This window comes from Cajanus cajan, chromosome 10, assembly GCF_000230855.2.
Source record: "Cajanus cajan strain Asha chromosome 10, NIPB_CcT2T_4, whole genome shotgun sequence".
Taxonomy (NCBI): Eukaryota; Viridiplantae; Streptophyta; class Magnoliopsida; order Fabales; family Fabaceae; genus Cajanus; species Cajanus cajan.
In genome coordinates this window covers 21,867,055-21,893,655 of record NC_138526.1, presented here as the reverse complement: position 1 = coordinate 21,893,655, position 26,601 = coordinate 21,867,055, and the positions used below count along the sequence as shown (strand labels likewise).

General features: G+C 36.7%; 1 protein-coding gene and 1 long non-coding RNA gene across 3 annotated transcripts; one reads left to right on the top strand and one right to left on the bottom strand.

Moving 5' to 3' along the window:
- Window positions 1–279: 279 nt before the first annotated feature.
- Window positions 280–26,601, top strand: LOC109798013 (actin-related protein 7). 2 transcript variants are annotated; one of them, XR_014430350.1, is made up of 8 exons: window positions 280–528; window positions 654–869; window positions 1,552–1,693; window positions 2,384–2,628; window positions 9,114–9,297; window positions 19,446–19,513; window positions 26,074–26,280; window positions 26,468–26,601. XR_014430350.1 is itself a non-coding variant. In XM_083065916.1 (7 exons), exons 1-7 carry the CDS (start codon window positions 451–453, stop codon window positions 26,224–26,226), a joined length of 1,086 nt encoding a protein of 361 aa, XP_082922042.1. In that variant the 5' UTR covers window positions 281–450; the 3' UTR covers window positions 26,227–26,546. The 2 variants fall into 2 exon arrangements, 1 of the variants encoding a protein (XP_082922042.1); XM_083065916.1 differs by having other exon boundaries at window positions 281–528; window positions 26,074–26,546.
- On the bottom strand, window positions 14,260–15,308 carry LOC145952857 (uncharacterized). Its single transcript, XR_014430351.1, has 2 exons — window positions 14,921–15,308; window positions 14,260–14,567 (listed from the first exon to the last, which is right to left on the bottom strand). It is a non-coding gene; the product is annotated as an uncharacterized LOC145952857 (long non-coding RNA).

Sequence of the window (26,601 nt, the reverse complement as noted above, 5' to 3'; positions counted from 1 at the left end):
TTCGAATCCCTAACTTTGCTTAAGTGTGGATCAACCCCTATCCCTGTGATATAACTTATTTTAACAACAAAAATTAACGATATTTTTAAAAAAATTAAAATAAATATTATATAAATTTAAAAGATTAAAATTAAGATTTTTTTTAAGAATGAAAACCAAATTGAATCCATTATTTGTAGGACAAAAAAAACATATTTAATCCAATAAAAAAATACCCAAGACAAGTTTTTCTATTTCCGCTAGGAAAAAAAAAAAAATACAAAGGTAACCACCAAACAGCAGCAGCGTACATATTCAAATTAAAACCCGCTAATAACTGTATTCGCTTCTTCGTTTTCTTCCGCTGCAGCTTCTCGCTACTCAGTTCAGTGCCCATAGTAGAAGCCAGAGCTCCTTTAGGAAAACCGAAACCTAGAATTAGGGTTAGGGTTTTCGTTTTGGTGCAGAGCCATGGAAGCCGCAGTGGTCGACCCTGGTTCCAGCCTCCTCAAAGCCGGTTTTGCGATTCCCGATCAATCTCCCGCCATGGTATCACATCGATTCTCGCCCCAAAATCCCTTTCTCCCTTTGCTTCCAATTTTCATTTCTCAAAATAACATAATCTGTGTTAAATACAGCAATGTGTGTCCCTAATTGTGCTTCTTTTGATTCAGATAATTCCCACCCAGATGAAGCGAATGCTCGATGATGGGTTGGTGACCGATAACCCGGCCGTCGATGAGGTTGCCGTCGATCCGGTGTGCCGGGGTTATGTCAGAGATTGGGATGCCATGGAGGATTTGCTGCATTATGTGTTGTATACTGGCCTTGGATGGGAAATTGGCAATGAAGGGCAAATACTTTTCACGGATCCACTTTGTACTCCAAAGGTTTGAGCTTACAAGTTTATACTTTTAGTTGTCATTAGGAAAAATAATTTACTATATTTAAAATGTGCTGTTTTGTTGACCCTATTTTCAGCTTGTTTGGGCTTATATGCTGCAATGATAACTTGTTAATTAGTTTAGCTCTGTTTGGATGATCTTATTTTTGGTGACTTAAGAAATAAAGCTTGTGAAAACAATTCTCTGTGGTAGCTGTTTCTATGATAATTTCTTTGACTTTATTGAATTGTCCGAACTGCATTCCTACATTAGCATTTCTTGAAGCAACTATTCCTATTCGGCTTATTTTTAGGCCTGTAATAGGCATGACAGTACAGATTATTTAAGAAGCTTTATTTGAATAAGTACTAATGTATTCTTTTAATCCTAATAGGGTAATGCGTCGCTGGAGTGTATGTGTTTTCTTGTGTTGTCATCCATTTGCCTCCTGTGTTACTTTTGATGCCATCTATTTTGTGCATTTGTATTATTTATTATGTTTTCGTCTAGGGAAAATTTTTGTTTCCTGTTTATGATTTTATTCAACTCCATAATAAGCTGTCTGTCTGATATAATCCATCAGCCTTTCCTTGAAAACAAAATTGGGGGTAACAAGTTTGTAGTATTCTTTCAACATGCATTATTATTCAACTTTTCTTTAACAGATGTATATATTATTGTTTTCCAGGCTAACAAGGAACAGTTGGTGCAACTGATGTTTGAAACATTCAACATATCAGGGTTTTATGCCTCTGAGCAAGCAGTCTTGTCACTATATGCTGTAGGACGTATCTCTGGATGCACAGTTGATATTGGTCATGGAAAAATAGGTATCCAACTATCCATATCTGAAGGAACAGGAATTCAAGATTTGCTTGCTGTTTGTCAAGTTGTCTAATTTGAATGTGGAGTGTATATGTTATCTCTGTCACATATTCATGTGATACTTGTGCACCAAGGGCTCTATAGGTGACTAGACACCTGTTGTAGTTAAATAGCTATCTTAGAATTTAGTTTAGGGCCTAACTGAATTCCATAAACTAACTTATAAGGTGATGACTGTCCAAACTTTATAAGCTTTACTTAAGCCATATCTTTATTCGTGAGATTAGACCACCATCCTTGAGGCTGCAATTAAGACAACCCCCAAAGAGGCCGCAACTAAGGTAGGCTAGTGGTGATTACAATTAAGGTGACTTTTCAACAATCATTATTGCAATGGAGTAAAATAAAAATAATATTAAGTTGCTTTATCATGTGTTGGTAATAAAAAAAATTACCAGAGACTTTGCCATCAGCCCTTGTAAGTGTAAAAGAGTCAAAAGGATGACTTAAAATTAGACTGCTTGCAATTGTATATTCATTTTACCTTGCCTATTCTACATGCCATCTTCTTTCAATATTATATATATATATATGTGTGTGTGTGTTGTTATCTACATAGCTAACTGAAAAGATTGGATGATGCAACCTAGATTGGATGATGTGCACAACTTGATCTATTTGGCTTGCTTAATCAGATATTGCACCAGTGATTGAGGGTGCTGTTAACCACATTGCCTCAAGAAGATTTGAGTTTGGAGGTGTTGATCTAACTAATTTCCTGGCTCAAGAACTTGGCAAATCCAATCCGCTAGTTAATATCAACGTCTATGATGTTGAGAAAATAAAACAACTATACTCATGTTGTGCTGAAGATGAATTAGCTTATCAGAAGACTCGAGATTCTTGCCCTATGGAGACACATACTCTTCCAGATGGGCAGGTATGCCTCTTAGTTCCTCTAGCTAACAATTATCACTTGAATCTTGCTCATTTACTTGTTCCTAATGTTATATTCAAGTTTGTTTTAATGTAGATCTGACAATCTAAGTGTGAATTAACACTAGTCAAACTAATGGAAAACAAACAAAAACGAAAGGGAGAGTGAGTTGAAGAATTGGTAAGGAGAGCCTGGGGCTTACTTTAGATTGTTGTTCACTTGTTCTTAAATCTTAATTTAAGCAAAGCTTACGAGCAAAAGGGAGAAGGTGACTGACATTTGTTACCTTGGAGTACATTCTATTTTAATTCCATAACAATGTCAAATTTGATCTGGCTGGTCGCGAAGAGTTTTCTTTCATTGTGATGTTCATGAACTGGATATTTTCTTGAACCCTTATTCATGTTCTCTTCAAGCTTTGCACCAGAAAGAATATTTTCCAATAGAAGGCAATGTAGTAGTACTTTTCGTATATGGTATTGAAGCTAGCTAGGTTGTCAGTATAGGAGGCTTTAGAATACAAGGCCATATTATGTTCGACTATTAGAGTATAAACTTTTACTCTTTGTTTCTTTCTTCTTTCTTTGAGTATTTGTAAATATTGCTACTGTTGTAGTTAGTTGGTTGGCTGTTTGAGTTTGTTAGAATCTGTTCTCAATCATCGTTAACAGAGTGACAGGTATGTTGTTTTGTTAGTTAGATTTGTCTCTAACTGATAGGTGTCAAGCTTGTAGAGCAACTTCTATTGTACTCTTTAGCAACTATATAAATAATTGCATCTTCTTGTACCGAGTATTGTGATAATCAATATACTTTCATTTTCTAAAATAGTATTAGAGTCGTCAATGAGATTCACTGAGGCTATCAATCTCTTGAACTTTTCAAGACGTGCTTCATGAGTAAGAAGAATAGTTTCGATTTCATCAATTGACAATGAATGAATCTTGTTGATGAGAGAAATAGAGGACTTGTATTCTTCTAGAAGACCTTCAATGATAATATCAAGGTGTTAATGAATGGAAACAGTGTCACCAATCGCAATTGGTGAATTGATTGATGCTTGAATTTGAAGAAGATAATTAGAGATAGTGTGATTTTCAAGTGACACATTCCAAAGCTCTGATCTAAGTTGTTGCGCTTTCGCATTGGTGTGCGAGTGAAAATAATTGTGAATTTTGTCCCATAGTTTCCAAGATGATTTGCATCCAATAAGCATCTTCTTCAACATAGATGACTGGAGCCAAGACAAGAGAAGTTAATCTTGTTGCTCCCATGCAAGATATTCTTCCGTGACACAATCTTCATTATGATCTTCAACCGATTGATATTTCTGTGGAATTTGATGAGAAAACGTTGCAACTGATGGCCTTTGATCACCGATTTCGCTTGTCGACACCATAGCAAGTAGTTCTTGGAGTCCAATTTCTCCGAAATGGAATGCGAAAATGTTATCACCGATGAAGAATTCATCATAGCAAAGTGCGGAGGAGAGGAAGGAGGAGGAAAAGAAAAGGAGAGAAAAGGCTCATGGGTCGAACCTTGTTATGGATTTCCTCAGTGTCCACTATAGCCATGGTTCTATCCTTCTTGGAACACCACTATCAAAGGTCAAACCCTACCTCCCTCCAGTATATACGACCACCTCAAATCCTTCATCATCACCTCATCTAGCCAGTACACTACCTCCTTAAGCTATGCTCACAAACACTTTACCGTGCAGTAATGGAAACTGGTACCTTGATCTTTGGGGCCCTGCTCCATTTACGACCATGGGAGGATACACTTACTATGTTGCCTTTGTTGATGTGTGTACTAGATTTACTTGGCTATATTTTCTAAAGCAAAAATCTAAAACTATGCATGTCTTCAAATGGTTTCAGCTTCTTGTTGAAAAACAATTTCAAACTCCTATTAAAGCTTTTCAAACTGATTTGGGGTAGGGAGTATAGGCCTTTTTCCAATTATCTCTCTGCACATCATATTCAACACAGGATTATATGTCCTCACACACATCACCAAAATGGTGTTGTTGAGAGAAAGCATAGGCATATTGTCGAAGTTGGCCTTACTCTCTTAGCTCAAGCATCCCCTCCTCTCAAGTTTTGGGGTCATGTTTTTGCTACTAGTGTCTTTCTCATCAATAGACTTCCCACATCTTCTTTACAATTTGATATACCTTATAACAAACTTTTTGGTCAACTTCCTGATTTTAAACAACTTAAAGTTTTTGGCTGTGCTTGCTTTCCTTTTATCAGACCATATAATAGAAGTAAACTTCAATATATCTCAAGAATATGTCTTCTTAGGATATTCTACTACTCAGAGGTTACAAATGTTTGTCTAATGATGGCAAGGTCTATATATCTAGAGATGTTGTGTTTAATGAGCAAAAATTTCCTTATCAATCTCAAATTGCACCTACATCTTATCCACAAGAAACTACATCTGTTTCTGTGCCTCTTACCCTTACTCAAGCCCAAGCTTTTAATCCTTCCTCTTCACCCCTACCAGCCACCACATCTATTCCTCTTATTTCTGACTTTCGGTTTGAAACACATCTCATTCAACACAGATCAAAATACTGTCATTGACCATGTATCATCACACACTTGCTCAACTCGTCTTCCTTCCAACACTCATCCTATGTAGACCAGATCTAAATCTAGAATATCTTGTCCAAAAATACTATTACAACTCTTAAACTCAAATTGAACCAACTTCAACAAATCAAGCCTTAGCCAATCTTGTTTGATTTAATGCTATTAAAGTTGAATATGAAGCCTTGTTAATAAACAATACCTGGACCTTGGTTTCACCACCTTCCAATAGAAATATTATCGGATGCAAATGGGTTTTTAGAGTTAAAGAAAACTCTGATGGTTCTATAAATAAATATAAAGCTAGATTGGTTGCTAAAGGGTTTCATCAAACCCCTGGATCTGACTTTAATGCAACCTTCTCCCCTGTTATTAAACCAGTAACTGTTCGTATTATTTTAACCCTTGCTGTGTCGAATAAATTGGCTGATTAAACAACTTGACATCAATAATGCCTTTCCTAATAGGTTACTTGAAGAACAAGTTTACATGGCTCAACCTCTAGGGTTTGAATCCAATGATAAGAAACTGGTTTGTAGACTCAACAAAGCTATCTATGGTTTAAAACAGGCACCTCGGGCTTGGTTTGATAGACTGAAACAACCTCTTCTACAATTTGGTTTTCAAGGCAGCAAGTTTGATCCATCATTATTTGTCTATTCTGCACATATGATATGACTATTGTTTACATTTTTGTTTATGTGGATGACATAATTATAACTGGCAACAATTGTAGGTTTATTAAGAATCTTATTAATAAACTCAATTTTGTCTTTTCTCTCAAAGATCTTGGAAATCTTGATTACTTTCTTGGAATTGAAGTCAAACGTCGCTTAAATGGCTCTTTGACTCTCACATAGAGTAAATACATTCAAGATCTTCTCAATAGGACCTAAATGCATGATGCAAATCCTATTTCTTCACCCATAGTTGGTGATTGCAAACTTACAAAAATAGGATCAAATTATTTCAATGATCCCACATATTACAAATCTGTTGTTGGTGCTTTGCAGTATGCCTCAATCACTTGCCCTGAAATTGGTTATTCGATGAATAAGGTTTGCCAATTTATGGCTCAACCCCTTGAACAACATTGGCTTGTAGTAAAATGTTTCCTACGATATCTTAAAGGAACAATTTCCTAGGGACTTTGTATAAGTCCTACTCCTCTCAACTCTCCTTTGCTTTTGCAAGCATATTGTGATGCAAATTAGGTTTCTGACCCAAATGATAGGAGAACCACTTCAGGTGTTGCTTTATTTCTTGGGCCTAACCTTGTATATCTTGGTGGTCTAAGAAGCAAATTGTTGTTGCTAGATCAAGTAATGGGGCTGAATACGAAAGCCTAGCTCTTGCCACCTCTTCTTTAGGAACTATGTGTCTCTCATTCTACTCCTCAAGTTCTTTGTGATAACTTGAGCATGATCTCTCTTGCGCACAATCCTATTCTCCATGCTCATACCAAACATATGGAGTTTGACCTATTTTTTGCCCGAGAAAAGGTTCTGAATAAACATCTAGAAGTTCTCTATGTTCCTGCATCTGATCAGTATGTAGATATTCTCACTAAGGCTCTTCCCCCCACTCGGTTTCAGCATTTGAGGTCCAAGCTCAGAGTGATAAATGTGCACAGTGCACACATTTCCCCTTGCCGAGCTTGCTGGGGGGGTATTGGAATATAAACTTTCACTCTGTATTTCTTTCTTCCTTCTTTGTGTATACGTAAATATTCCTACTGTTGTAGTTAGTTGGTTAGCTGTTTGAGTTTGTTAGAATCTGTTCTTAGTCATTGTTAATAGAGTGATGCTGTTTTGTTAGATTTGTTTCTGACTGATGGGTGTCAAGCTTGTAGAGTAGCTTCTATTGTATTCTTTAGCAACCACATAAATAGTTGCATCTTCTTGTATTGAGTATTGTGATAATCAACATACTTTCATTTTCTAAAATGGGCTTATTTATGAACGTTAGAATTAATTGACTAAAGTTGTTTAGCTTCTACTTTAGTTGGTTGAAGTCTGAAACTCTTGCAATTCACTAGTCACAACGTTGTTTACCGGATTATGTCAATAAGAGTATAGGAGATTATCATTGAATAATTTAAATTGAAGATTATTACGTGTCTTAGTGTATTATTTTATATTTAGATTAAAGTAATCAAATATGGATGCATACATTATATCTTTTTTAATAGAGACATGAATGGTTCTAAGAGATTTGTGTTGGAAAGTTGCCTTAATTGTTGTCACCCCTAGCCTATGTTAGCTGCAGCCTTTTTTGGGGGCTGCCTTAATTGTAACCTCAAGGGTGGTGGTTTAGTCGCACATTGACTGAAGATATGTTTGCTTAAGTAAAGCTTATAAAGTTTTGATAGTCTATCTCTTAAGCCGGTTTTGTATGGTTGAATTAAGTTCCAAGCTCAAATTATAAGAATTTGTTGTCATCATATCCATTTTCCGAAGGAAAGATGTGGTGAATGAGACTGGAAACATCTATATATTTTTTTCTTTGAGCAAGTATAGGGAGTTATTGGTTTCTTGTTGAATGTTATGATCATAGAGGTGGTCAGAAAGGCCATGAACCTTTGACCAGGGACTCAGGGAGGGCATGGAATGGTTTAGATGAAAAAGCTGAACCAAATTTAAATAATCTGAAAAAAATTCCCATTCAGATATAAGACATAATAGTTATCCAGTTTATTTTGGTTTGTTTAACTAATTTAACCTATAAGATGTGGATATAGTTACTTTCTAGAGTAGATAATAGTTTGAACCTCATCAATCAACAAAAATGCATTTCAACTTGTTAAAATGCTGTGAAAACACCGTTTCCCATATATGACTATAAAAGTACAGTTGATGTGTTCCATGTAAAGGCTGAATGGCTGAACAAAGACGCAAGGTGGAATAGTAGTGATCGATGGTGATGCAATACAACTCAAGAATGCAAGGATGAACAATAACCCTGCATGGCTCAACGAAATGCAAGCCTGAGCCTAAGCCCATGATGGAAACTTTCAACAGTTGAATTGCAGTGACGAAATCTTTAAATGGTTTGAACAATGGCAGTGGAGGCTTTGAACTATTGAACCGATTGAGGTAGGGTAGGGGCTTCAAACAGTTGAATGTGATGGTGGCACCTTTGAACGTGAACAATTTCTTCAAGCCATTTAGCAGAAGCTTTCTCAGTTCTTACACTCAGAATATGAGAAGAGTTTAAAGTTAGGGGCTATTTGAGTTAAATGTAGGAAGATATGTTTTTTGAAATATTAAACTGAATTGTGTGGTTAACTGATAGAGACCGGAATGAGGAGTCTAACCTTCAATATCAATAAGTATTATTGAATGAAAATTGAGAAACAAAGAGCATAAGTGCAAATACAAGTCAATAACCTGGGCAACAGCTCATCAGAAAATAAATTCTCTTTTCGCAAGCAAATGAGCGACACAAATAAATCCCTCTGTCTCTATGTACATACCCCCTTGTCATGCTATTCATGTGAACACCACCTCTAACTAACTACCCCCCTCCCTGCCCAGCCTATTCTAGAATAAACTCTCAATAGAGCAGGTCTTTCTTGTTGCTGCCCTACCAAAAATCCCTCCTTGTCCATGTCAGACTTTGAACTATGGGCTATATCATTAACTGTGGATAATTGAATTGAATCATTTCATTGCAAAAGAAGAGCTGGAATGATATGAAATTGGTGTGCCACATACAGTCTTTTTTGGTTCAGTTTAGCAATTTGGTTGTTTCTGGTGTATTTTGCCCCCTGTAGTACCTATGACTGCAATACTGGTTATTAATTCGCTACCTCAAGTGTGTTCTCTCTCATTCTTTGGACCCTCTATATTTTATGACTGGATCTAACCATAATTTTTGAATTATGTGTAGGTCATAACAATTGGAAGAGAAAGATATACAATTGGCGAAGCTTTATTCCAGCCATGTCTATTGGGTTTAGAGGCTCATGGCATTGTTGAGCAGCTTGTTCGTACTATTTCAACTGTGTCATCTGATAATCATCGGCAACTTCTTGAAAATACTGTGGTTTGTGGTGGCGCTTCTTCTATGACTGGTAAACCATTATTTCATTAGTTCTGGTGAATCTAATTTATGGAATCCTATGTTTTTTCATTAATTGGAGTGCATAGAACTCAATATTGGGTTATTATATTTCCTATTTCTTGGATATAAACTAACGAGGCTTTTAACATGAGCAAATTTTTTGATGTTGATAACATGCCCAATCCTAGTTAATGTCATAGAAATAGAAATGGTTCACGGGAGGGGAAGGACAATTAGTAACTAACTAACTAACTGTGTCATCAATTGTAAATTGTAGAAAAGGGTAGAAAGCCAATAATATGCTATATAATATAGCGGATAGTGTTTCAGACAAATAGTGGAAGTTGCATAGCAGTTAAAATAGATGACAAATCAGTTATATATGTATACAAATGTTAGTTGTGTGCAAATAAAAATAAAATGCATAAAAATTGGCATAATATTAACTCAAAAGTTCAATTATTTGGAGACTCGATGAAGATGACTGTAAGATACTTAGATACATGTTGCAAACATGATACCATAGAGGCCACTTCAACGAATAGAGTCATGATTGCAGATTCAAGAAATACCGCACTTGAATAATGCAAGAGAGAATTTTTGGGAAAAATCAGTGAGTTACTTCTGTACTGATCTATATATAATAATAATAATAATAATAATAATAATAATAATAATAATAATGATAATAATAATAATACTAATAATAATAATGATAATAATAATGATAATAATAATAATAATAATAATAATAATAATAAGCAAAAGTAACCAAATGCAAAGAGGGGCTAAAATCCTGACATCACATAGCATCATAGTAGGCTATATATTAGAAAGAAAAATAAAATACAATATAAAAAGGCTTCCTTAATAGGGTATTTCAACACTCCTCAAGTTAGAGCATTCAAATTGTATGCATCAAGCTTAGAACATAAAAACTGGATCCAAGGTCCCCTCTCTCAAATTTAGAAGAAATAATATTCTCTCTTATTGATTTATGAGGTTATTAAACCTCTATATATATACATGAATCTGCAGCCTATTTTAGGAAATATGGACAGTTAATTCTAAGGAGACAAATCCCTATGATTACGGGATTAATCTTGCATAAATAAATCTAATAATGGCAGCATAAGACTGTTACAGAAATACAGCATAACAAATATAAAACTTCCTAAAATACACAACGCCAATCACGGTTTTGACACTCCCCCTCAAGCTGGTGAATAGGTGTTTTCCATTCCCAGCTTGGATATAATTCTTTCAAAGTGAGTGCAGTTCAGCCCCTTGGTGAGTATGTCTGCAAGTTGATTCTGAGTGGATACATATGGTGTGCAAATCATGCCACTGTCAAGTTTTTCCTTGATAAAGTGTCTGTCAACCTCGATATGTTTAGTTCTATCATGCTGCACCGGGTTGTGGGCTATGCTAATTGCAGATTTATTGTCACAATATAACCTCATAGGTTCATCCCACTTTATCTTCAAATCTTCCAATATAATCTTCAGCCATAGAAGTTCACATATTCCGTGGGCCATTGCTCGAAATTCTGCTTCAGCACTTGATCTAGCCACTACACTCTGTTTTTTACTCTTCCAAGTCACTAAGTTTCCACCAAGGAAGGTGCAGTATCCAGTAGTTGATCTCCTATCTACCACTGACCTTGCATAGTCCGCATCCGTATATGCTTCAAGACTTACACTCTTATTTCGTTTGAACAAAATCCCTCTTCCGGGGGTCCCTTTCAAGTACTGGACAATTCTAAGAGCAGCTTGTAAATGTGCTTCCTTTGGTTGATGCATAAACTGGCTGACTAGACTCACAACAAAAGCAATGTCTGGTCTAGTGTGAGATAAGTAAATAAGCCTGCCCACAAGTCTTTGATACATTTCCTTGTCCACGGCAATATCCTCCTCCATACTTCCCAACTTTATATTTGGGTCAACTGGAGTACTTGCTGGTCTGCAGCCTGTCTTCCCTGTTTCTTTAAGCAAGTCAGTAATATACTTTTGTTGAGATATGAAGATTCCTTTCTTGGAGTGAGCCACTTCAATTCCTAAAAAATATTTAAGCCTCCCTAGTGTCTTGATCTCAAATTCCGTGGCAAGGCATTCACTTAACAATTGTTGTTCCCTTTTGTCATCCCCACTTACTATAATATCATCTACATACACTAATAGAATTGTTACTCCCCCTGAAACTGAATGTTTGATAAATAATGTGTGATCTCCTTGGCTCTGTTTGTAGCCCAGACTTGTCATAACTTTGGTGAATCTTCCAAACCATGCTCTTGGGGATTGTTTCAGCCCATATAGAGCCTTTCTTAATTTGCAAACAGTTCCAGCAGCAACCTATCCATTGTATCCAGGGGGCAACTCCATGTATATTTCTTCTTCAAGGTCTCCATGCAAAAATGCATTCTTCACATCAAACTGCTGCAGATCCCAATCATAACTTGCTGCTAATGACAATATTACTCTGACCGTGTTCATCTTAGCAACCGGGGCAAATGTCTCTAAGTAATCAACTCCATAGGTTTGAGTGAAGCCTTTGGCCACTAACCTTGCCTTGTAACGTTCGATGGTCCCATTAGCCCTGTACTTTACTGCATATACCCACTTACATCCTACTGGTTTTTTTCCAGGAGGTAGAGTGACAAGTTCCCAGGTCCTATTTTTGTTTAACGCCTCCATTTCCACATCCATGGCATGTTTCCATTTGCTGTCAGATAATGCTTCAGATACAGAGGAAGATGTTTGTGTGGAGTTGAGATTAGTGAGAAAAGTTTTATGGGTAGGTGAGAATTTTTCAAAGGATAAGAAATTTGATAGTGGGTAAAGTGGTTGTTGGGTACATGTTCTAGTTCCCTTTCTAAGGGCAATGGGTAGATCAAGAGTTTGGTCCACCTGTGCTTCTAGATTTTCAGAAACAAACTCATTAGAATCATTGGAGTTTATAGGGTTCGAAGGTGTTACCTCATGCAATGATGGTGGGTTGGATTCTTGGACATTGCCAGATTCTAGAATGGCCTTTTCTCTCCTTGAATATACCAGATTTTTTTCCAAATTTTCCGCCATTAGGTGCTGGAGGCGCTGGTTCAGGTGCAGGTTCTGTTCTTCCCTCAATTTCAGGGACAGCAATGCCATTAGTCCCAATTTCAGGCCCAAATGTCATATTTGGAAACATGAGAGTCTCATCTTCCTCTCTTACATTCTCCCCCTGAAGATGAGGCTGTTTGAAGTAGCTCTCTTGTTCGTTGAAGGTGACATCTCTTGACACATAGAATCTTTTTGAAATGGGGTGAAAACATTTGTATCCCTTTTGTGTGGTAGAGTACCCTAAGAAAACACATTTGACAGCCCTAGGGTCCAATTTTCCCCTTTCATTACTATGAACATGCACAAAGGATACACACCCAAATATTCTAGGTTGGAGTTTATTTGTAGGATGTAAGTGTGGGTAGAATGAGGATAGAACTTCCATGGGGCTTTTTAAGTTTAAGATTTTAGTGGGTAACCTCATAGTAGTCAATAGCGGCCGGAGTGGCCGCTATCGCGGCGCTCCGGAGCGGAGCGGCCTCACCCCGCAATCTGGCTACTGGAGCGGAGCGGATTTGTGTAGTGGCTGGAGCGGCCGCGTCGGAGGCGGAGCGGAGCGGCCCAAATCGCGGAATCGTGGCGCGATTTCAGACTTACCCTTCATTAAGGGTAAGTCGGTCTTTTCAATGGGGTTTTTTTGCCCTAATCCTCCCTTTCCCTCTCGCGATTTCAGACTCATCCAAACCAAACCCCTCCTTTTGTCTCTCCCTTTCTTCTTCTCTGGCTATCGTGCGTGCAGCGTGCAGCTCCGACGAACTCCGGCTCCGACGCACCTCCATCGCCGACGCACCTCGGACTCCGACGCGCCTCCAGGTCCGACGCAGCTCCGACGTGGCCGAAAGCTCCGACGCGCGTTTGTCTTCTATTCTCCTTCTATTCTCCTTCGAGGATGCCTTTTATGCAACATGCAACATATTTTTTTTTAATTATTTATTAAATTATTTCAACTGATTTTTTTTTAATTTCTGATTTAATTTAATTGAACAAAATTTATTTTTAAATTCTGATTAAATTTAATTCAACAAATTTTATTTTTAAATTCTGATTAAATTTAATTCTGCAAATTTAATTTTTAATTTCTAATTAAATTTAATTCAGAAAAATTTATTTTTAATTTCTGATTAAATTTAATTCAGAAAATTTTATTTTTAATTTCTGATTAAATTTAATTCAGCAAATTTTATTTTTAATTTCTGATTAAATTTAATTCAGAAAATTTTATTTTTAATTTCAGAAAATTCTATTTCTATTTCAGCAGCATATTTTTTTTAATTTCTGATTCTATATATATATATTATTAATTATTTTTGTTTTTTAGCTTTTATATATATATTATTAATTATTTAATATATATAAATTAATATTTAAATAGCGGTTATCCCGCTCCGCGTCATCCCGCTATCCCAGTTTTAGGGTCGGCCGCTCCGCGCCGCTATCCGGGATTGACTACTATGGGTAACCTATTGATTAGGTAGGTGGCAGTAAGGAGGGCTTCTCCCCAAAATCTCTTAGGAACATGGTTTTGAAAAAGTAGAGCTCTAGTTTGATCTAATAGGTGCCCATTCTTCCTTTCTGCAATCCCATTCTGTTGGGGTGTATTCACACATGAGGACTCATGGATTATCCTTTCTTTTTGGCAAAAAGAGTTTAGTACAAGATTAAAGTAGTCCTTGGCATTGTCAGACCTAATTCTTTTAATACCGACCCCAAATTGATTTTTAATCATTGAGATAAACTGAACAAACACGGAGCTAACTTCAGATTTTTGTTTCAATAAAAAAACCCAAGTCACCCGGGTACAATCATCAATGAAGGTTAAAAACCATTTAGCACCTGAGATATTAGGAACATGAGCAGGACCCCATACATCAGTGTGAACAAGAAAAAAAGGGAAAGAACTCATCTTATTGCTAATGGGAAAAGGTACACGCTTGTGTTTTGCAAACTCACACACCTCACAATGGAGACTCTCCACATTTAAATTTTTAAACAAAGAAGGGAAAAGCACTTTTATAACTCGAAATGAAGGATGTCCTAGCCGACAATGGTATAGTTGAGCTTTCTCTTTGTTGGTCATGGTGGATAGAGAGATGAGACTCTTGGTAGGCAGATTAGGGTCCTCCATGTAGTATAGGCCATTCCATTCTCTAGCATGTCCAATCGTCCTCCCCGAGTTCTTGTCCTGCAATATACAAGAGTTGCTATAAAAAACAACATTACATGAAAGATCTTTTGTGAGTTTTTGTATAGAAATCAGGTTGGTGGAGAGTTTAGGGACATGAAGGACATTTTTTAATGTCATGGATGGGCTTATTTGGACCTCTCCTTGTCCAGCTGCAGTTATAAGAGTTCCATCTGCTGTGGAAATTTTCTTGTTGCTAGGACATGGGGAATATGTGGAGAAGTATTTGGGTAGAGGGGTCATATGGTCGGTGGCTCCAGAGTCTAATATCCAGTAATGTGTAAATGGTGTATCTGAAACATTAAGCCCAAAAGAAAGTGGAAACATACCAGAATATGTTAAGGAGCATGTACCTGTGGGCTTCTCCAATTTACTGAGGATGGATCTTACCCGTTCTATCTCTTCATGGTTCAGCTGGACAGATTCTTCACCTTGTCCATTAGCAATGAATGCTTGCCCTTGCCCTCCTTTTTTGGGAGGACCTCCTTTCGGCCCCCATTCTCGGCTTGAGGTTTTTCCATCTTTTAGCCCCCATTCTCGGCTTGGGGGCTTTCCATGTAATTTCCAGCACTTTTCCCTTGTGTGGCGCGGCTTGTTACAGTGGGTACACCAAACCTCCTCATGTTTTTTTCTCCATACTGGGAACCCAGTTTTTCCTCTGGTTAGCAACCATGATTGTTCCTCCTTCAGCTATCATTGCCGAGCTTTCAGTGGTTGAGGTTTCCAGCATCAACCCTCTCCTGCTTTCTTCACTTCGGATAATGGCTACCACTTCATTAAGCCCTGGGACTTTCTCTTTTCCTAGGATTTGGATTCGGACCTGGTCATATTCAGGATTTAGGCCTACCAAAAAATCATAGACCCTATCTTGTTCAATATATTCTTTTAGAATTGCTGAGTCTTCTGAACACTTTGCTTTTATAACTCGATAGTGATCCAATTCCATCCATAGAGACTTGAGTTGATTGGCATATTCTGTAACTGATCTATTTCCTTGTTTGGCAGCCACGGTTTTCACCTTTACATCATAAATTTGAGCAGCATCCTTGGCCTTAGAGTAAGTTTGTTCGACTGCCTCCCAGATTTCTTTTGCTGATTTAAGGAACATGCAGGTATCACTGATTTCTGGGACCATCGAATTCCACAGCCACGCCATGATCATGGAGTCTTCTTCATCCCATGATTTGAATTTGGGATCTGTTTCATCAGGTGCATTACCAGTCAGGTGACTGATCTTTCCTTTTCCTTTCAAGATGGTCCTAATGAGTTGAGACCATTTGAGGTAATTCTTCCCATTTAACCGATAAGCGGAATGAACATTCTGCAATTCTCCAGCAGTCTGGGGTCTGTCCCCAGTTTCCAGATTCACGACCTCAGCCATAACCAGGTATAATCAAGGTAGAGAGGGTTGCGCTGCAATGAAGGCTGCAACAAGGCTTAAAGGTAGCGCAGCAATGAAGACTGCAGCTTAGGTTAAAGATAGCGCAGCAATGAAGGCTGCGACTTAGGTTTAAAGGCACGGTCAGAGACTCCCAAGGATCGGGAGCTCTGATACCATCTCAAATTTAGAAGAAATAATATTCTCTCTTATTGATTTATGAGGTTATTAAACCTCTATATATATACATGAATCTGCAGCCTATTTTAGGAAATATGGACAGTTAATTCTAAGGAGACAAATCCCTATGATTACGGGATTAATCTTGCATAAATAAATCTAATAATGGCAGCATAAGACTGTTACAGAAATACAGCATAGCAAATATAAAACTTCCTAAAATACACAACGCCAATCACGGTTTTGACACCCTCAAAGATTTAGTCATAAGATATGCAAGTTGATCACTAGAGGTGATAAATTCAATAACAATCTCCTTGGACAACAACTTCTATCTAACAAAATGGAAATCAATCTTTGTGTTTAGTTCTCTCGTGAAATATTGGATTGTTGGCAATGGGAAGGGCAACTTGATTATCACAATACTACTTCATTGGTTGAACTTCACAAAATTTTAACTTGTGATGAAGTTGTTTAATACATACAAGTTCACAGGTAACCAAAGCTATTGATCGATATTCTGCTTTAGCACTAGATTGAGCAACAACATTCTATTTCTTAATTTTCCAAGAGATGAGATTTACATCAATGAATACACGATATTCAATAGTAGAACGTCAATCTATGGGACATCTTGCCCAATCAGCATCACAATACCCAAGCACTTAGCTGTCTCCTTTGTCCTCATACAATAATCTTTGTCCCGGAGCCTTTTTGATGTATCTAGGAATGCATACAACAACATCCCAATGATCAATTTGGGGAGCATGCATGAATTGACCAACAATTCCTATTGCAAAAGAAAGATCAGGTCTTGTAATTGTAAGATAAATAAGTTTATCAATCAATCTCCTATATCTCTCCAGGCTTGTGAAGGGTTCACCTTGACTAGCCATTTGCTTCAAATTAGTATCCTTAAGATTGTCAATGGGCCTACAATTAGTCAAGCCTGTTTCCTCTAAGATGTAGAGCATATTCCCTTTGTGAAATGACAATGCCTTCCTTCAATTGGGCTACCTTAATACCCAAAAAGTATTTTACATAGCCAAGATCTTTTGTTTAAAAATGAGTAAATATGCATTTCTTCAGCTATGAAATATTAGCTGCATCGTTCCCTGTAATTACCGTGTTATCAATCTAAACAATCAAATAAATACACTTTCCAGGAGATGTATAACAATGGAAAATTGAATGGTCTGCTTCACTTCTCTTCAACCCAAATTCTTGCACCACATTACTCAATTTTCTAAACCAAGCTCATAGAGATTGTTTAAGACTATAAAGAGACATCTTTAGCTTGCAAACTAAACCAGACTCTCCCTGAGCAACAAACTCAGGGGGCCATGTAGATCTCCTCCTCCAACTCACCATGGAGAAAAGCATTTTAAATGTCAAATTGGTGGAGAGGCCAGTGGCGAATAGCTACCATGGCAAGAAAGAGCCAAACTATAGAGATTTTGGCCACGTGAGAGAAGGTATCAACATAATCAAGACCTTAAAATTGAGTGTATCCCTTAGCCACCAACCTAGCCTTGAGTCAATCAAGTGCACTATAAGGGCCAACTTTAATGGCATAGACCTATCTACATTCAATTGGTGTTTTTCTAGGAGGAAGAGGAACTAATTCCTATATTCCACTACGCTCAAGAGCTTGCATCTCAACAATTATGGCTTGTCCCCATCCAAGATGATTAAGTACCTTGTGAATATTTGTAGGAATAGTAAGAGTAAATATAGATGAGACAAAGGAGAAATACAAAGGGGATAACCTATAATAACTCAAAACACTATAAATAGGATGAACTTTTTGAGTAGACTAAATACCTTTTTGAAGAGTAGGAGCCCAATTAGAGTTATCATCACTAGGATTTGTAGTAGGAGGGTCTGATGGTGAAAGACATGAATCTAGTGACTCTTCAAGGGACGTTGGATCGGTGTGTTGTTTACGTTGCTGATATGTAATAAGAGTAGGTAAAGTATATCAAATTGGGAGTGACATGGGTTGAAATTTGAGATGGTATGGAAAGATGAGAAGAAATAGGTAGAACTTGTATTGATATAGAATCCCTTGTGGAGAATGAGAAAAATGGAGTCTCTTCAAAGAAGGTGACATACATGTAGTATATTTTGGTCCTTGGGGAGTAACACTTGTAACCTTTTCGAAGACAAGAATATCCCAATGGCTCTAGTAGATTGCTTATCTAGTCTAGGAGAAAGAAACATCATGGACAAAACATGTACACCCAAAGACTCGAGGTGAGGTGTATGCAATTTCCACAAGGTGCCTTTTTTTTTTGCTAATCCTTTTTTTGGACCAACACACGCTTGATAGAACAGAGAAAGAGAACGTGTGGGAGTGTGTCGTAACTCCGATGACTTTGATGTTTGCAAGGATAGATTGTGCTTGATGAGCGCACCAAACCCTAGGTTTGTTGGAGAAAAGGGTCGGTGGCGAATGGTGACGAACTATGATATATAAGCAGAGCGGGATTGTACGTGCTCTGCTACCAACTTGAATATTGCGAGAGAGAATTTTAGGGAAAAGTCAGTGAGTTACTTCTCTATTGATACATACATACATATATATATATATATATATATATATATATATATATAAATATAAAGGTGGGGTCTGTTTACATTATGGAGTAAGTCTACCTCAATAACTCATGTTCTAAATCAAATTTTAATGATCAAACTGTTGAATTTTAAGTTCTTAATATAGATTACGTCTGTAAATTTTTAAAAAATTTGAAAATCATTTGATACTTCGTTTCATAATTCAAATAAACAAATAAAATGATTTTATGATTTTGTCAATTTGAATTAATGAAATAAAGTATCAAATAATTTTCAAATTTTTTAAAAAATTGTAGACATGATCTATGCATTAAGAACTTTAAATTCAACGGTTAGATCATTGAAATTTGATGTAAAATATGAGTTATTGAATAAAGTAAGTCAAAGTAGATTTACTCCTGGAGTAAATGGGTCTCTTCTCATATATATATAGACACACACACTAAGCAAAAGTAACCAGATACAATGGGGCTAAAATGTCTATGACATCACATCACAATAGGATATATATGACAAAAAAAAATACAATATAAAGGGGCTTCCTTAATAAGTTAATCTAACAACCGCAATGCAATAGCACTATCGTGCCACTATAGTGGCTATTTAACAACATTGCTAACTTATGTTGTGTAAGACCTATGTTGTGTAAGTCTGTAAGTCATAAATTTATTCAGATTGTTTGTGATCAGATGCAAGTTACTCACAATAATCTAACTTGCCAACGTTGCTTTTTATTGCAGGCTTTGAAGAGAGGTTTCAAAAGGAATCTAGCCTAAGTTCATCTGCTATTCGACCTACCCTAGTAAAGGTAATCTTGTTGTCAAAGTATAGTAAATAATGTAACAGATATGATTCATAGGCATTATATTTATGATGAGGCTTAAATCCATTTTTGATCCTTATAATTTTACAATTGTGCAATTTTGGTTACCAAAATTTTTTTAGTGCAAATTTGGTCCCTCTAGTTTTTAAAATTAAGCAATGTTGGTCCAGTCATGTCATCCAAAATTAATCAGGAAATACTAATGTTCACATGAATGACACTGTTTAACAGTTACTTAGCCTTGTTGGCTTCTATGTAAAGGACATTGCTTTTTACTTCATATATGTTACGTTTATTTTTTATTTCAACTAAAATTTATAATCTATTAAACAACTTTTTAAAATTTTTTGATACTATTATTTTCCTACGTGTCTAAGTAACCACCCGATAGTATCATTTACAAACATGTCACCTTCTTTTGTATAATTTTGGATAACATGTTAATAGATGAATCAACCTTGCTTAATTTTGAAAACTATGGGGGACCAAATTTGTCATAAATATTTTGGAGGACCTAAATTGCACATTCGTGAAATTATAGGGACCAAAAGTAGATTTAAGCCTATTTTAACTTGAATATGTAAATATTGATAGAAATTTTTTCTAGTTCAACCAACAACTATATATATTTTAATTCTAGAAGATTGAATAATCAAGATCAAGATTGGAGTATTCTATTTGATCTAATCTAGTTATTTTGGGCCAGAATCAAATCTCTTTGATTTGATCCCCATTTTATTCACTTTCTATTTTGCATTTCTTATGTAATTATTGAACCCTATCTTTATATGTATCTCTATTATTTATGAAATAATAAGATTGATTCTTCCTCTTCTGTATTTTTTTTTCCCACCCTAGTAGACCCTAAAATCACATGATCAGAACCTCTACTCTGATCCTGCAGAAGTTCACCATGGAAAAAATTACCATGACCGGAACGAAATTCATCTACTATGTCTTTTGAACAATTTCTGGCAGTACTGCAACTGCATCATCCTCGATCGTATTCGATTCTCTATGTGTACCAACTTGCAACTTTTGATTCAAAAGTTGAATGGTAAAATCTATGTTGAGTGGGCTCAATCCTTGAATGTTGGGTTACTTGATAGGAGACATCACTCAACTAGGAAATATCAACTTGTCTCCCAAAATAGAAGTAAAAAAAATTCACTAATCATTGCATGATTGATCAACTCAATGGAGCTTTCTATAGGGAAGCCATACTTATTTCTACAACCATAAAAGATGCGTGGGGCGCCGTTTATGATTTCTACTCTGACTTGAAGAAATCTTCTCGGTTACATGAACTTGAGACTTGGTTGTGGTAGTCCAAACAAGGAGACAAGGTTTCACAACCTTTTACAATCTCATGGTTACTCTTTGGTAGCAGTTTGGACTAGTGTTGGATGATTGGGAACAAATGATTCAACCAAATTCAAGAAAAAAGAAAAGAATGATAGAATTTACATGTTTCTAACAATTCTCAACCAAGAACTGGTCCACTAGATGAAGTTCACAACAAAATTCTAGGTAGAAAATCACTGCCATCAATCTAGGAAGTGTTCTCTAAAGTTAGGAAGGAGGAAACCAAGAGGAAGAACATGCTGCGAAGCTTTGATGGTATGGGCGTTATAGACCTCAAATGACGAAAATGTGGAGCGGAAGTGCAACTCTGAAGTATCTTTGTTCAATAAGGAACAAAAAGAACAGCAAAATAAACTTTTTAACCAAAAAATGTCAATGACTCCATCAATGTTGTCAAATATCCGTTATAACGGAAAAACGTCGCGGTTCAGGTCCAAATCGCCATTCGCCATCCGTTTTATGAAGGTTTATGGCGGTGTCCGCCATTTCCGATATGGCGCCCACCATGGTCATGGTGCCGTGAAGCTTTATGGCGGTCATGACAGTTTTTTTTTTTGTTTGAAAAAACCTATTTTTGGGCTTCGAAACAGGCCCAAATGGAGTGAGCCCTTATGTTTTTGGCTTGTCTCTCTTCTCCCTCATAGTTGCAAAGTTATGCACTTGAAGAGGAGCTCACACAGAATCTGCCCTACACCTTTCTGGTCACCTTCGTTCAACTCCAATCACTGCTCTTTGGTCACCTTTGCGACCGACCATCTGAACTGTGGTGGCCCAACACTTCGGCGAGCAACCATGACGCGCGAACAACACTTACGAAAGTCGAAACCGCCCCTAATCACCTCCATTCACTATCCCTTGGTCCCCTTTCTGGTTAGCGACCTGAATCTTGGAGGCCCAACACTCCGGCGACATAGCCAAACTAGGTTTTTTTTTTCCCGTTTTAATCCTCCTTTTTTTTTTGTTTTCCAGTTTTAATCCTCCTCCTCCTTTTATTTTTTCAGTTTTAATTCTCCTTTTTTTTTTTTTTTTTTTTTTCCAGTTTTAATCCTCATTCTTCTTTTAATTTTTCCTACTCCTTTGAGTCCTTTCTTAATGAATTCATTGTTGCATCTGCAGCAAAATTTTTTTAATCCCAATTCTTCTACCAATTGGGTCAATTTAAATTCCTATTTTCTTCTAAATTCTAAACTAACATTGAGTGCCTACCAAGGTTAAAAGGGAGCTAGTGAGGCATGCAGTGACTTGATTTGCATCATCTTTTCTTTCATTGGAAAAGATCCACCAAGAAAAATCAAATTTAAGAAAGATGTTTGTTTCGGATGAATGGAATTCAAACAAGTTATTAAAGGAAGCAAAAGAAAGAGAAGCATGTAAAATTGTTTTAATGCCTTCTTTTTGGAGGAATGTAGTGTACATACTTAAAGTCATGGCACCTCTTGTAAAAGTACTTAGGCTTGTTGATGGTGAGAAAAAACCAACTATGAGCTATATATATAAAGCTATGGATAAGGCAAAGGAGGCTATTATGAATTCTTTCAATAACAATGAGACCAAATATAAAGCCTTGTTTGAAATTGTTGATAGAAGATGGGATGTTCAGCTCCATCGCCCATTACATGCAGCTAGTCATTTTTCGAATCCAGAGATGTTTTATGACAACCCTCAAATGGAATTTGATAGTGAGATTATAAGAGGGTTTTATGCAAGCATGAATAAGTTGGTAGGAGATTTGCAAGTGGAGCAAAAAATCATGATGGAGCTACACACTTGTAAAGTTGCAGGAGAACTATTTGGGAGTTAACTTGCTATAGCAATGAGGAAAAAGGTTTCACCGGGTTAGAAACTAAACCTTTAAGAGCTTTAAACTTCTATTCTACTAATTGTTCCGTGTTTTCTTTTGACTTTATAGCTCAATGGTGGAGACTTTATGGTTCATCAACCCCCAATTTACAACAACTAGCCATAAAGATATTGAGCTTGACTTGTAGTTCATCTAGTTGTGAACATAATTGGAGCGTCTTTGAGCAAATAATTAATTTGCTTTTGAAGAGTCTTATTAGTTCCAAATATTTTAAAATGTTTGCTTAATTATTTAACTTAAATGTTGCAGATTTATACTAAGAGGAGGAATAGGCTTGATCATAAAAAATTACATGACTTGGTCTATGTTAAGTATAATCAAGCACTCATGCGAAGATACAACCTTAAGGATGAAGTTGATTCCATTAGCCTTAATGATATTGATGAATGTAATGAATGGCTAGTTGGAGAGATGGATGGGGATGATGATGATGATGATGATGAAGTTGAAGCTCTAGATGAGAGTTTTTGGTGGAAATGATCCACTTACTTGGAATCAAGTTTATGATGTTTCAGGGGTTGGAGAACCTCTAATGTATACTAGGTGTAACAAAAGGAAGCAACCTCCAAGTGGGGAAGGAGCATCATCTCAAAAAGTTTCTAAAAAAGGCAAAGGAGTGTCTTCTTCAACTAGGAAAGGAAAAGGAAAAGTGGCTGAAGTTGTTAAAGAAGATTCAAAAGATATTAGTGAGGAGTTAGAGGAAGAATTGCCAAATATTAACTTTGACAATTCAAATGGTGAAGAAGTTGAAGGCTTTGCCCCTTTGGCATTCAATGAAAAGAATGTGTTAGGCCTCTTATAAGTAAATATTATAAGAGGAGTGCCAAGACTTAGGTTTTATAATAGGACTGAATTGTTTTAGCAGTTATTAATTATTTTAGCAGTTGTTGTTGTAATTGTTTTAGCAGTTATTGTTGTTTTAATTAGGACTAGATGCTATTAGTGGGGGGCAAGCGTAACTGCCTCTAGGCAGTTATTATTAGAATAAAAATAGCAGAAGAAGGGGGACAGAGGGCAGGCAGTTTTTGAGTGGTTTTGGAAGGGAGAGACCAACCTCTCGAACATCTTGTGAGGGAACCTTTGTACTCAAATCAGTTTACTAAATTTCCTATATAATTTGTATTCTGTACCAGTTAAATTAAATAAAATTCAGTCCTTATTCTCATACCAGTTGGTGTCTATCAGAATGATTACATTGAGGAAAAGGAGGAGAATGATGACGAGGAGGAGGATGATTAGATTAGCAAAATGTTTCTTGTACTCTTGTTTTTCTGTGTTTTTTGTTGTGTTTTAATCAATTATGTTATGAGACTTAATGAATTATGGTATTGTTATTATGATATTTAAGTATTTAAGTTGATATTATGTTGCTTTTAATTTAGTTTTGTTGCTTATTATTTATTGTTTTGCTGTCTTCTTTGTGTGTGTTTGTATATATATATATATATATATCCGTCATGGCATCCACCATAGAGTTATAAAGGATTTTCGACCTCATCGCCATAGACCGTTATCCGCTATTGATAACCTTGAATGCTATCAATTTGAACATGCTTGGTTTAGTCATGTTGAACAAGGTTTCGAGAGATACTGATTGCAGCCTTGTAATCACAATACAACTTCATTGGAAGGGTTAAAGGAAGCTACAACAGTTCTAGAATCCTTTTAAGCCAAAGAATCTCACAAATACCTTGGTAGACAGCCTCAAAATGTTCTTGTAGAAGAATTGGGACTCAATGTTAGTTTAGAATTTAGAACAAAATAGAAATTTAAATTGACCAATTGGTAGAAGAATTAGGATTAAAAAAATTGTTGCTGCAAATGCAGCAACGAACTCATTAAGAACTGACTCAAAGGAGTAGGAAAAACTACAAGAAGAAAGAGGATTAAAACTGAAAAAAAAAATAATAAAAAAAGGAGGATTAAAACTGGAAAAAAAAAGGAGGATTAAAACTAAAAAAAAAGGAGGATTAAAATTGAAAAAAAAAAAACTGGTCAAGTTTTAAGTTTGGCTATGGTCGCCAGAGTTCCTCGTTGGAGTGTTGGGCCACCACGATTCAGGTCGTCGACTAGAAAAGGGACCAAGGAGTGGTGGGCAACGGTGAACAAAGGTTATTAGGGGCGGTTTTGAGTTCCATAACTCTTGTTCAGGCATCGTGGTTGCTTGTCGGAGTTTTGGACCATTGCGGTTCAGGTTAGCTGGCCGGAAAGGTGACTGGCGAGTGGTGGGCGACAATGGAGGAACGTCACCATAGACAGATTGAAGGTCACAGAAGTGGATTTGGGTGGGTGGCTGTTGTGGCTCTGTTCTCACTCTTGAACCCCAAAACCATTAGGGCACTCAAATTGGGCCTGGGTCGAAGCCCAAAACTGGCCCTAGAAACCCTAGATCCGTTACGTCCACCATCCCCTTCATAATGTAACGGGTCAAAACGGCCATGGCGTCCGCCACGGCGGAAATGGCAGACGGTGCCACAAAATGCCATATCCTGGATGGCGAATCGCGACGAGACCCAAAACTGCTCCGTCATTTCGTTATAACACCGTTATAATGGTTTTTTGACAACAATGATAACATTTAATAAAAGGTGGACACCAACCTAATTATTATGCCTTTTTTTCCTACTTCACAAGATGTTGCTGATATTCTTACAAAAGGGTTGTGTAGGCCTAACTTTGAGTTTCTCATAAGCAAGTTGGGCATGTTAGACATCTATGCACCAACTTGAGGGGAGTGTTGACAATTGTAAGTTTATTTTTTGAATTTTAGAAGATTGAATACTTAAGATGTCGATAAGATTTTTCTGATTTGATCTAATCTGGTTGTTATTTTGGGTCAGAATCAAATGTCTCTTATTTGATCTGATCCCCTTTTCTATTTACTTTTCATTCTATATTTATTATGTAATTAGGAAGCCCTGCATATATATGTATCTCCAATATTTCTGAAATAATAATAAGAAAGATTGATTCTTCCTTTTCCATAGTTTTTTGTTTTGGCTCTAGGAGCCCCAAAAATCGTAGTTCCATTTTTGTGGCCACTCGCTAATTCTTGAAATTTGGTGCGTATGGTAATGAAATATGGGATCCAAATGCTTGCTATTCTTGGTTGTTTTTTCATTCTTTAGCAATTCACATGCTCAGACCAGAATAAGTAGTTCCTGCAACACTCCCCTGCCCCTCTTATTGAGGGGATAAAGAGTTGTGGGTTGATCATTACTGCTTCATTGTTATCCTATACTTTTGTGCATAAAATTTATATTATTATTCATGTTCTAATTTATGTTTCCTCTGGTGGGTAATCTCTGGCACATTGCAGCCTCCGGAATATATGCCAGAAAATTTAACAATGTATTCTGCATGGGTGGGAGGTGCCATACTTGCCAAAGTAGTTTTTCCTCAAAATCAGCATGTAACTAAGGCAGACTATGATGAAACTGGGCCTTCTATTGTACACCGGAAATGCTTTTGATGGAATTTATCTGCACAATCTGCAGCGAGTTTTTTACACTTGTAGCAGTATGTGGTAGGCCTTCATTTGACTTTAGATACTAAATGTTCGACTTGCTAATGTCCTGGTGCTTGCGTGATTTTAAAAACCATAGTGGATTTCCATGAACTAAATGCAATCATATTTCCCAGCACAAGTGTTTAGACATAACCGGTAGTTTGTACAATCTTGTTCTGACAAAATCATATAATGTATGTTGCAGAAATATCAGCTTGCTTATTTTTGTAATGAGCAAGCCTACAAAAGATCGAGTTTGGTCCTCGGTGACTTCTACTTGCACAGATTTTCTGCACCTCTTTTATGACTAATTATTACTTATACTTGATTTTCTTGTAA

Coding starts and splice junctions, on each gene's coding strand:
- LOC109798013 (XM_083065916.1), top strand. CDS start 451: ATGGAAGCCGCAGTGGTCGACCCTGGTTCCAGCCTCCTCAAAGCCGGT. Junction 529..653: donor CCGATCAATCTCCCGCCATG/GTATCACATCGA, acceptor CTTTTGATTCAG/ATAATTCCCACCCAGATGAA. Junction 9,298..19,445: donor TGGCGCTTCTTCTATGACTG/GTAAACCATTAT, acceptor TTTTTATTGCAG/GCTTTGAAGAGAGGTTTCAA.